The 12,262-nt window shown below is 33.0% G+C and overlaps 1 protein-coding gene across 2 annotated transcripts in view; it reads right to left on the bottom strand.

Annotated features, from left to right (window-relative positions):
• Positions 1-2,010: 2,010 nt before the first annotated feature.
• LOC145265516 (sodium/hydrogen exchanger 9B2-like) overlaps positions 2,011-12,262 on the bottom strand; it is a 72,004-nt gene continuing 61,752 nt past the window's right edge. For both annotated transcript variants that reach the window (XM_080121428.1, XM_080121427.1), the window contains exon 11: positions 2,011-7,394. In XM_080121428.1, the coding sequence (XP_079977554.1) occupies positions 7,206-7,394 (189 nt within the window). In that variant the 3' untranslated portion in view covers positions 2,011-7,205. The remainder of the gene's footprint in view (positions 7,395-12,262) is intronic.

Below are 12,262 nucleotides of genomic sequence, written 5' to 3'. Positions count from 1 at the left end.
AACGACCAAAGTCCCTCAGATTAAAATTTTGTGGATTATAAAACCATTTAGATGGCTTTAAGTTAGCATCATAAGCAGAGCTTGAACAGGAGTTGAATTCATATTTCATATGAAACCTCAAGAATTTTACAAGCGAAGCATTGATGATCTTGTTAACAGATGGGATCAAGTGATAGTGATGAAAGATTGTTATTGTTATGAATAAAGAGTTTTAGAAACATTTCTTTTTCAAGATTAAATTTTAAATCGGCAAAAACTTTTGCACTGACCTGATAGGTGGTTTCGTCTGCTGACTATCGATTCACAATTTGATCAGGACGGAAAAAAAAAAACACAAAACGAATCTTTGATCATAAAAATTTATTTCACATTAAATAATTATTATTTTCTTTCATTTTTATTATTATCAGTTATTTTTAGGATTAAGCCTCCCCTTATTTGGCCATAAAAATAAATTTGCATACATAGTCATTCGTACAAGCCAGACACGCATATGTTTACTTTTATTATATATAGATTACTTTTTTCCGAGCCCTCCACCTGGGCAACACCGGTAAAATACAGCTAGGACATTTTATATATATGATATGGAATAAAAATTGACCAAAGTGCTCAATAACCGGGGTAAGAGTTTTACATCTATTAAATAAGGCATTTATACTACAGATGTTGTCATACCAATGGTTTCCTTGTCCCAAATTGCAACTTTGGTGGACTTAAAGAATCTTGCCCTGCCTCCTCTCTAATTTTTTTTTAAATTTTGATCTGGTTTTCAATTTTTACAGTGAATTATTATGGAATGGACACTAGTCTACCAGATTATAAAAAAAAAATTTAAAAAAAAAAAAAAAAAAAATTTAAATATTTGTAGGAGTGTTCAGTTTCTAATGCAACGTTCTAGTAAATCGATCACCCATTTTAGAACCACTCAACGTTTTTAGGCCAAATTTCGTGAATTTAACCTTTTAAGCAATTTAGTCTATTTTTCAGATTATTTTAAAAAGTGAAATTAAAAAAAAAAAAAAAAAAAAAAAAAAAAAAAGGCTAAACTACTTAGAGGTTAAATTCGCAAAATTTGGCTTAAAAACATCAAGTGGTTATATAATGGGTGCTCAATTTACTAGAACGTTGCATTAGAAACTGAGCACCCCACCTACTAATATTTAAATATTGACTTTAAAAAATTTTTTTTTTTGATAATCTGATAGACTAGTGTACATTCAATAATAATTTGCTGAAAAAATTGAAATAAAAGACAAATTTAAAAAAATGGGGGGAGGGAAAGTTTCTTCAGGTCCGTCACAATTTTTTAATATTTATTCAATTTACATTTGAATTATTGTTTTCTTACCACGTAATTCTCCAAACAATTCTCTAACTATTTTGTACATACAGACCTGATGATGAAATTAATCAGAGTATTTTTTTTGGGGGACTTTTAAGGTAAATTTTAAAGTAAATATTACAAATTTCAAGATGTTGAAAAATTTGCCACTAGTGCTTCTACACTATCAGAACGGAATTTCGGAAATCGTAAAACTGAATTTCACATGAAAACAATGGTATCTACGTATTCCTCGTATTTTTCAGATGATTATATCAAACAATTAAGAAAATAAAAAAAGTAGAAAATTATATATTAAAGAAAACAGAATTTGAAGAAAACGATTGTATTTGCTTATGTAAGACACAGGAGAGTTCAACAAGGTAATTTTCCGTTTTGATTTATTTTATAAAAACAAGATAGCGGCAATTTTTCATCTGCTAACACAATTAAAGTTTGTTCTTTTTTTAAATAATTCAGTAATATTCAGGTAATTTTGATTGCATAATTTGGAAGCTAACGTAATTTATTAGAATTGACAAAAAAAATTCAGTAGAAATCATTGTTTTTTTTTATCTGAAAACTCCATTTATCAACTACAAAATTTCGTTCTGATAGTGTAGAAGCGCCTTGCCATTGGTATGACAATTCAAAATATATATAAATAAATACATATCAAAATTGGATGTTTTCCTTATTTATAGTTTTATTTTATACATAAATAATTTAATGATAAAAAATATAAAATAAAAAGCTACTTTCAAACAGCAAAAAAAAAAAAGAAAAAAAATTGAGCCAAAATATTAAAATAATTTGAATAAAACTTGAAAGAAAAAACAAAAAACAAAAACAAAATAAAACAAACAACAAAAAAAATGAACTGCTGGTCAATTGGAAGCATTTCTTTGTTTTGTCTTCATAAATATTTGAAGAAATTTTTTTATTTTGGTTATCATCAAGGATTGAACCTGCAAACTGAACTTTTAAAATTTATTGCTTTGAATTGATTTGTTTTATAAAAAAATGTCTGTTCCGTTTAAATGCGAAAAAGTTTTGCTATTTCTAGACTCTGATTCAAGAGATGGGCCCCACTACCCAAACAACACTGCTTCCTTTGCAACAGAAAGGGAACAAATCCCAATGCCTCCCAAATATACATATTAGAGAATGTCAAGGTTGCTGAGGTAAATTTTTGTTTCTTCCAAATATGTGTTAAAGCACCTGGAGACACTGGAATTAAAATGACACTATGGTGTCATAGATTTTGCCCCCCTTACTATTTTCCCTTTTTAAGTATGTTACCTATGGCGATACATTTTCGATTAACAATTTAGTCAGGAGAGCAGAAACTGGATCTTGGCTTTATTTTCAGCAGCCTCGTAACTCTCACTTCCCTTATTTTATCCTTTAGTCCTCACATTCCATGAACGATGTTTCTTACAAACGGGGAAAGAATTGCCTTATTCTAGGTTGGGATCTATCCATCTAACACTTATTGGTGACTAGTTTTTTTTTTTTTTTTTAAAACTTTGAAATAGCATTGTTTTTTAAAGCTCCTTACATCAAGTTGCTTCATGCTTTGTCTGGAGCAATTTCCATGAAAAAAAAAACATAAATAAATAAATGGAACGGTGACCCTTTTTCTTCTTCTTCATCTAAAGCAGTAGTTCCCAACAATTTTTTTTTTTATCATCTGCACCCTTCAAGAAATTTTCCACCAACATTGCACCCGCTAAAACTTGGGTCCTAAAGTTTAGGATTTTCTGAACTTGTGGTTAAACACATAGATTAAATTATTAAACACATAGATTAAATTATTAAACACATAGATTAAATTATTAAACACATAGATTAAATTATTAAACACATAGTTCGATTAAATCCATTCAGCCATGTATTTGATGGCCTCTTAATAACAAGGCTTAAACCCAAAATGAAAGCAAGAAGCTATTACATACTATTTGGATTCATCGGACTACTGTTCTCATCCTGAGTGTCATTTTCACGTTTCGTTTGATGTAACAACCTCTGACATTCATAAACGTAAAAAGTACATTGAAAAAAAAAAAAAAAAAAAAAAATCAAAAGAGCAGCATTATAACCAATGCCCTATAATTTTCCTTAAACTATTCTTGCACTCCCTGTAATACTGTCTCGCACTCCAGGTTGGGAACCGTTCATCTAAAGCAAGATGGGTCAGATTAATATAGACGCTATACCAAAATGGCTACCTTCAATCTCTGACATGCAATAAAAGATGCTGATATTCTTCATATGAAGAGAGTAGAATGTGGATATTTAGTTTACTTTCGCATCCCTTATTTTGTCCTTTAGACCTCACATTCCATGAGCAGTGTTTCTGACAAACGAGGTAAAATTTAGAGCTGCTGTTTTCTGGATCAAAATTCATCTAACACCGATATAATTACAGAAGATTCCTTTTTTTTTTTTTTTTTTTTTTTTTTACACAGTGGTCACCACTTATCAAGGCCCGGAAGCCACTCAGGGATAAGGGTTATTGCAAATACATTACGTTAGTGTGGAGATTTGATGTAGTGTTTACTTAAGGGGGCGGTTCAAATTATGATTAAAATAAAGAAATAATTAAAATTTATTGAAATTTGTAATTAAATTTGTGATAACTTTTGGAAAATGTGTACTTACTTTACTCATCTGACCTGCATAAAATTTGTCGAAATTTTTGAAATGGAGACAGAATGGTAATTGTATTTAATTTAATATGCTTTAAAGAATGATTACTGCCTAATTACATTTATATATATATATATATATATGTGTGTGTGTGTGTGTGTGTGCTTGTTCAGAACTTCCTATTTTTTTTATCTATATATATATATATATATATATATATATATATATACATTGAACTATAGTATAGCCCCCCCCCCCCCGATTACCATAAAACCTCATGTAATATATACATATCTTTTCGCAAACATAAAAATAAAACTATAGATTTTAGTTTCACTGGAAGTTTAAAATCAATAAAAATTCAGTATTAAGAAATGCTAGTACTAATGATTTAGAAATTAAGTTTAGAAAAAAAAATAAAAAAATAAAAGAATCGTTTTTGACATCGGAAAAATAGACAATTTTTTTTTTTTCTGATTTGGAGACTCCAGAAATTTCTGATTTTTCCGATTCTGATTAATCATTCTAAGATTAGTGGAAACTAACAATTTAAGGGGGAGAGTTCAAAAAAAAAAAAAAAAAAAAAAAAAAAATGAAGCATAGTTCATTGTGGAGAGGAGATTCAGAAAACTTGTCAAGACATAAAAATAATAAACATATATCGCCTTAATTGGAGAATCTAAACATTGGACGGTCAGGTAAAGTGGAGTTACTTCCTTTAAACCAGAGTTACCACCCGAAGCTTGTATAAGCATTTTTTTTTTTTTTTTTAAACAATCATACCATGACACCATAAAAGTTCCATACCATTTTTTAAACTGTCTAATTTTTGACATGGGTACTCCAATAATCATCAAAATCTCCGCATTTCAATAACAAGCAATAATCCTCATATTCAGTTTTTTCTTAACATGTTGGCATGTATTGGACAACTTTTAGAAATTGATTTTTTAAATTAGTCCTGGTGCTATCAGATTAGGCTGTCTGAAGATATTGGTGTCCTGACCTAAAATGCGCCTAAATTGATGTTTTTTGTTTTTCTATTCTTTTTTGAAAAGCTTATGTTTTGCAAAATCAAAAACAAAAGCCCATCTTTTCCCTTTCCAAAACAACCAAACCAAACACAATGAATAAATATCTGAAGAAATAAACAACTTCAAATATAAAATTTTCCCAAATTTCTGGCTTTGACATTAAATAACCTGAAAAGGGTTGATATGCCGTAAAATGAAGCAACCAAACCAAACCATCATTGTTCAATATTTCTTAATAAGATATCCCACCCCTTATGTCTCAGTGTTTGCCAGGGAACTTTCTTTTTTTTTTTTTTTTACATGGGGGTCACCACTTATTAAGGCCCGAAGGCCACTCAGGGATAAGGGTTATTGCGTGTACAGTAATCAATGAGATAGTATTATAGTAATCATTAGTATTGGGGGTTTTGATAGAGTGTCTTACTTAAGGGGGCGGTTTGTCAGGAGTTTGTTTATGTTGGACTTGAAGATGTCCAAATTGTAGTCAGGTGGGAAACAGGCAAGCGGCAGAGAGTTCCATTGGCGTGCAGTTCTAAGAAAGAAGCTTTTTTTTTTTTAATCTCAATTTGTTGAACCTAATGGAATAAGAGTTGCATAACAATTTTTTTTCAGTAAATGCTCAAATGGACGCATTTGGACACAGTCTGCCAAATATTTTCTCTTATTAATTTTAATTAATAAAATTTATTTTACTTGTTTAATGGTGTCAGCTTTGTTATTCTCGTATGTGTTCATTGTTCAACTGGTGCTACCAGATATTTTTTTATATTAATTTATGTGATTAAATGAAATAGTAATATATATTTAAAAAACAATTTTTTTTACATGGAAGTCACCACTTATCAAGGCCCGGAAGCCACTCGGGGATAAGGGTTATTGCGTGTACAATAATCAATGAGATAGTATCATAGTAATCGTTAGTATTGGAGATTTGATAAACTGTCTTACTTAAGGGGGTGGTTCATCAGGAATTTGTCTTTGTTGGACTTGAAGGCATTAAAGTTGTAGTCAGGTAAACAAGTAAACGGAGGAGAGTTCCACAGCCGTGCACTTTTAAGAAAGAGGCTTTGTTCATGGAATCTACGTTTTGGTTTTGGCACAGATAAAGAGTGGGAAAAAATTTTTGACAGTGGTTTCAGCTAGATGGGTGTTTATCATGAAAGATTGGCGAGGGGGTACCAGAGATTGGAGCTCAGACGAGCACTTGCAATGGAAGTAACGAGATATATATATATATATATAAGGGGAAAATTTCTAACTATTATTAATTTCCTTGGTTTTTCTTATTTTATTTCCACATAAGGATTGATTTCTCATGTAATTTAAAATGTACTGAGATGAGGGTAAAGGATTTGCATATAAATATTAACGGACAGATAAATCGTATCTGGGAATCTAGTTATCTGTGTATCCCTCCTTTTTGTCATGATGAAGGAGCTAGAGATTTTCAATGATCCCTAGAACTATGCTGGCGGAAGCGAAAGCTCCTGGCAGGGCCACATTTGCCAGAAAGATCGACGGATAGAAACCAGACAAAGAGTGATCCCTGGTCCTCCAAGTTGTGGGTTGAGTATAGGGCTAACGACCCTTTCTTGTAGAACAAGTATGTTATGGAAACGGCAACAAAGAGAAGCCCTACTTCAGCGCGCGCGTGTGTGTGCGCATGCAGGGAGGGGGGCTTCTAAGTCAAGTGAAACTCGTATGAATGCTGATGGCCAAAACTGAACGGTGGAAAGGAAGAGGAAAGCTATGCAGCATTCTTGGGGTTCACTGGCTAGGCTGGCTCAGGATAGGCAGAAGTGGAGGGAATTTGTTGTTGCCCAACACACTGCTGGGTGTACTGGTTGATGATAATCTGTGTATCAAAGCCGAAAACTCTCATTCAGTGTTTCAACAACTGCCCCAGTCTACGATATCTCCTCCATTTTAACGAGGACTGAATAGATAAAGTGTAATATCAGAACAGATACTGCACTTTCCTCCTAGCCAAAAAAACTTGTCTACTATGCTATAACATTTAAACGAAATAAAAACTCCTTATCCAGAAATCGGAGGAGTTTACATAAATTATTGGAGTACTCACATCAAAAATGGACCTATTTTTATGCGCTTTTCTTTTCATGGTTTCATTGCAAAGTTATACAAAATATTTAAGTTCAATTTACAGGAAATTGTTTTGTTTTGTTTTTTAACGATCACATAGATGTGTTTATAGATTCTGTTGCTGTTTCAATTTCTTCTGCTGGAGGTTCGCACTGGGATATTTTCTCGTGGGTGGGAGAGTTGGGATCAGTTCTGTTTAATAATTTGGGACCTGTAAGCATCACGAGGGCTGCGCCTATTGGTGCTGTTATCAAAATAACCAACACTGCAACTTCAAGAATCTGAAAGAAATAATTAAAAGAAATTCAAAATTTAAAACAAATGATATTATTGATTATTCATATCATTTGGATTCTTCAGAGTACTGCTTTTATCTTGGGTGTTTTTTTTTTTTTTTTTTTTTTTTTTTTACAACATTTTGGCTGATCTAATCACTAATCTTCTCCGGGAGTATCTTGTCAAACTCGAGAATCTTTCTGTTGAACTCAAGAATCTTATTGTCGAATTTAGGAATATGTAAGGGATAAGAGCATGCTGCCCTTGCAGATTAAATAAAAGTTTTCGTTTAAAATTCCAAGCAGATTCCTGAATTCGACACAATAAACAGAAATGCTGTGGAAAAAAAAAAAAAAAAAAAAAAAAAAAAAACCCACTCAAGATGAGAATAGTCCAAAGAATCCAAATAACTAATAACCATTTCCAAAATTAAAAAACATAAAATATATGTACATGTATTGTATAACTATGCCAGCAACCCCTGAACATCCACCATGTCTTGACAGAGTTCAAAACCCGACTTCGTAGCCTAGTAGAGGTTGCCCTTTTCTCTTCCCTGCAACCTCTTTCCCACAGAACAGACATTGCTAGCCTAACTCTTGCTCGATCGTTATTTTCATGGCAAGTGCATGTCTGAGCTCCAATCTACCCCCTCCCAAACTTTCACAAAAAACACTCATCTAGCTGAAACCACTATCAATAATTTTCCCCACTCTTTATCTAAACCTTAATGTGGATTCCATGAACAAATCTTTCTTAGAACTACACAAACTGTTCTGTTCGCCTGCTTTCCAGCTGACTACAATATGGTCGTCTTCAAGTCTAATGTAAACTAATTCTTGATGAATCATCCTCTTAACTAATCAAATTTCCACTACTTACGATTACTATGATATTGTCACATTCACTACCGCACACTTATTAACCATTATTCTCGGGTGGCCTCCAAGCCTCGATAAGAGGTGACTCCCTTGTCAAAAAAATTCTTTATTTTCCTATTCAGGCTGCGTCAATTATAATATTGGTGGTTGCCGAGTATGAAGAAGGTTTTCAATTTGTACGGATTAAACAACAAATACAAACCGAGGCATTCTATACAAAAGATTTGTTGGACATAGGTGTGTGTGTATGTGTGTGATACCATGTAGTCCCCCGTTTGGTAACATCACCATCAACCCCAAAGCTGTTTCTATGATCTTCTTTGTCTTCTCTTCTTGCCATGTCATTGTCTCTCACATTGGTGACTGCTGAGTGGGCGCGCACAGGCTCACAAGTATACAAAAGAATAAAACAATTCAAAAGAAAACAGACTCCGACACTTTCTGTAAATATTAGTTGCACTTTGAGTGTGTGTGTGTGACACTATCAACCCTCTAAACGCTAACATCCACATCTTAGTTTTCTGTCAAAGTTATGTTTGTCACTATTCATCAATTCGTCTCATCTTTGCCTCCAATCTGATGTTGTATTGTTGAATGTATATATAATAATATAATTTTCTAGTTTGCACTTGATAAACAACTTCCTATCCATTGTCTTTCCACCAACCCTATTTCCTATACCTTTGTTCACCTGATAAACTTATTTTCTTCCATTTTTTGCTTATACCTTTTTTCTCCTTCCTCTCCCACTTCCAAATGTCGATAGTATCATGTGTGTGCCATTGAGGCTTTGTTGCTAATGTCTATATTTATAATTAAAAAAAAAAAAAAAAAAAAAAAAAAAAAAAAAAAGGATTCTTGTCAGTGTTCATACAACATTCTACACTCCGACCTGTTCAATTCGGTTCCAAGAACTCAACTGCCCTGCCCTTTTTGACTTTAAAATTTTTTATAGCGTCTTTTTGAGGGCAAAGACTCATTAATATACACATCAATGAATGCATATCAAACTAGATTCACTCCTGATCCTTAAAGATCATCTCATAGCCCCGTGCCAAGATCAGCAATCACATCAACTTCAAACACTGCTAGACATTACTAGCTTCTCAAACAGACAAAAAAAAAAAAAAAAAAAAAAAAGTCAGTCGAATCGTAGTTCTCCATTATATGATGACGATAAAAAAAATGTCTGACTCTAACCACATTTCAATCTTTCATTTCTTGAGTACATTTAAAATGTGCTGAGATAAGAGTAAAGATATGCATATAAATATTAACGTATCTCTCCTTCTCGGATTACCACCTTGTTGCGGTGAATTTTCAAAGTTTGACATGAATTATTTTAATCTTTATTTCTCAACGCTTTCAACTTTCAAAGTTCAGCGTAAATCGCTTAATACTTCCATTTCTCGACGGTTTCAATTTTCAAAATTCGATGCAAATCATTTAATCTTTCCCTATTTCGATGCTTTCAATTTTCATAAATCCCAGTTTTGTATCCGTCACATCGACTTTATATTTCATGCTGAAATAGCTTGTAATTTAAAAAAAAAAAAAAGAATTCTTGTTAGCGTTCGTATGATATTCCACACACCGACCTGTTCAATTCATTTTCAAAAACGTGACTGCACTGCCCTCTTAACTTTAAGTCTTTTTATATTGTCTTCTTGGGGGCAGAAGCCTCATTGATATGCAAATCAATGCGTCTCATTATTAGGTTGGTGCAAAAATGTTGGTTTTTGACGTTCAACTATATATATATATATATATATATATATATACACACTTCAGAATAAAATTATCGAACAAATCAGCTGGTATGGAAACCTGTGATTATAAGATTTACAAGATATTACTGGCAGTAATATTCTATAAGTATTATCCCACCTAAATAAGAATTGTTCGATATACAAGATAGAGCAAATAAATCAAATTTTAGTCATTCAATGAATTTAAAAATTACTCAAAATACAGCTTGGATCATTTTACCACAAAGACATTCACTTCGGATTTTACCATGCAATTTGGATGTTAACTTTTATATCCTTTTCTTTAACTTCCCTTACTCTATTATTTTTAATCACTCAATCAATTTTTAATTGTGATTTTCCATGTCTCACTAACTTTAGCAAATAAGGTGTAAACCATTATAACTATTTGCTAATATTTTCTCCTCTGAAGAGATGCTAGACATCGAAATCCTATAGGATAAGGAATTAAAATATTTCTAATGTATTCTTTGTCTTACATAGAATAATAAAAATCTTTTGATCTGAAACTCAAACATTTCACATCATAAATTTTTAAATTTATTGAATGACTAAAGTTTGATCATATATATATATATATATATATATATATATATAAACAAAATTATTTTTGAACCAACCTAATACAATATCCGAGTTAAATTTCTCATCTATCACATTCAGGGTCTCAGTTAAGACTAACTTTGTTATACGAGCCTTCTCGTCCAGGTTCTGTCTTCTGACTTTATTTTTATTTTTTTTTTAAATCATGTCAATTGAATAAAATTTTTAAAATATATAATAAACGTAAAAAAGAAAAATAATTCAGAAAGTCACATTTTAAGGTGAATTCCTACAGACATATCTTGTCTAGCCTTTTATTATATAAATGTACAACCCCAAAATTATGAAGGAATTCTAATATGTAGAAACCTTCAATTCAATCTATTTGGCAAAAAATAGAACGATGTTATGTTAGTGAAAGAGTAGTAAAAATTTACTAAGAAGAGGACCCGGTAGGAACACATATCTAAAGAAATGGCAGAAACACTAGAGGATGACCTCCAATCTGTAGTAGAATGGGGACAAAAATGGATGGTCACGTTCAATGCCGCCAAGACTAAACTGGTTTCATTCAATAATTACAAGAAACCTTCTCTACCACCTATAGCAATAGCCAACGACTATCTGAGAGTACATCTTTCAAACTCCTTGGCCTAACGTTCACAGGAAACATGAGTTGGAACAATTACATTGAAGGCATTGCCAGGGCCGCTGCAAGGAAGGTGGGCTCTCTCTACCGTGCTAGAAAACTACTAACACCCGAAAGTATCCTGTACCTCTACAAGACCACCATTCGCCCATGTATGGAGTATTGCTGTCATATTTGGGCTTGTGCATCTGCTACTAGTCTCTCGCTCCTTGATAAGGTTCAAAAGAGAGTCGCAAATCTGATAAGCCCTGAACTGGCATCTAAGCTTCAGCCTCTGTCCCATCGACGAAACGTTGCATCCCTCTGCTTGTTCTACAAGTATTTTAAATGGTGAATGCTCTGATGAACTGCAAGCACTTGTGCCCCCACGACGTGAACACCCTCGACAAACCCGACAGGCTGCTAAATCACACCCCCACACTGTAGAGATCCCTAGATGTAAAAGATATTTCTACTCCAGTAGTTTCTTCCCCAGAACCGCTAGACTTTGGAATTCCATTCCAGGTCCCTGCTTCCCCAACTGTACTGACGTGCAGAAGTTCAAGTGCAACGTGAACCGACATCTTGCTGCCCAAATCCCTACATAGTAGCCCAGTAGTTGTTGCCCCTGATCGTAGCCCCCTACACCAAAGTCGCAATGTGCCTTGTTTGGGGTAAAAATGTAATTAAAAAAAAAAAAAGTCGAGCACCTTTAAATTGTTGCATTGTTGCAGCATTTATCACTTCACTAAAATATATACGGCATAATCACATTGACACACCGGTTCTTGTTAGATCACTGAAGTTAAGCATCGTTGAGCTAGGACAGTACTAAAATGGGTGACCATTTGGCAATTCCAGTTCTAGGTGTTGTATGTGTTCCCCATTTATCTTGTTTCCAGTTGTCCTGGACTTCTTGCCACTGGACTCCAGCAGTGCCGATTCAGGAGAGGTGTGGGTCAGGTTGGTTGGTTTATTCAACTTTTGTTGGGTCATTTAATGCTGAAGATCGTTTTGATTTGTTTTATTTATTTTTTCAAAGTGTTATTTTT

This window comes from Euprymna scolopes, chromosome 40 (genome assembly GCF_053919585.1).
Source record: "Euprymna scolopes isolate OS-2025 chromosome 40, ASM5391958v1, whole genome shotgun sequence".
NCBI lineage: Eukaryota > Metazoa > Mollusca > Cephalopoda > Sepiida > Sepiolidae > Euprymna > Euprymna scolopes.
This window is presented reverse-complemented; position numbering and strand designations above follow the sequence as displayed.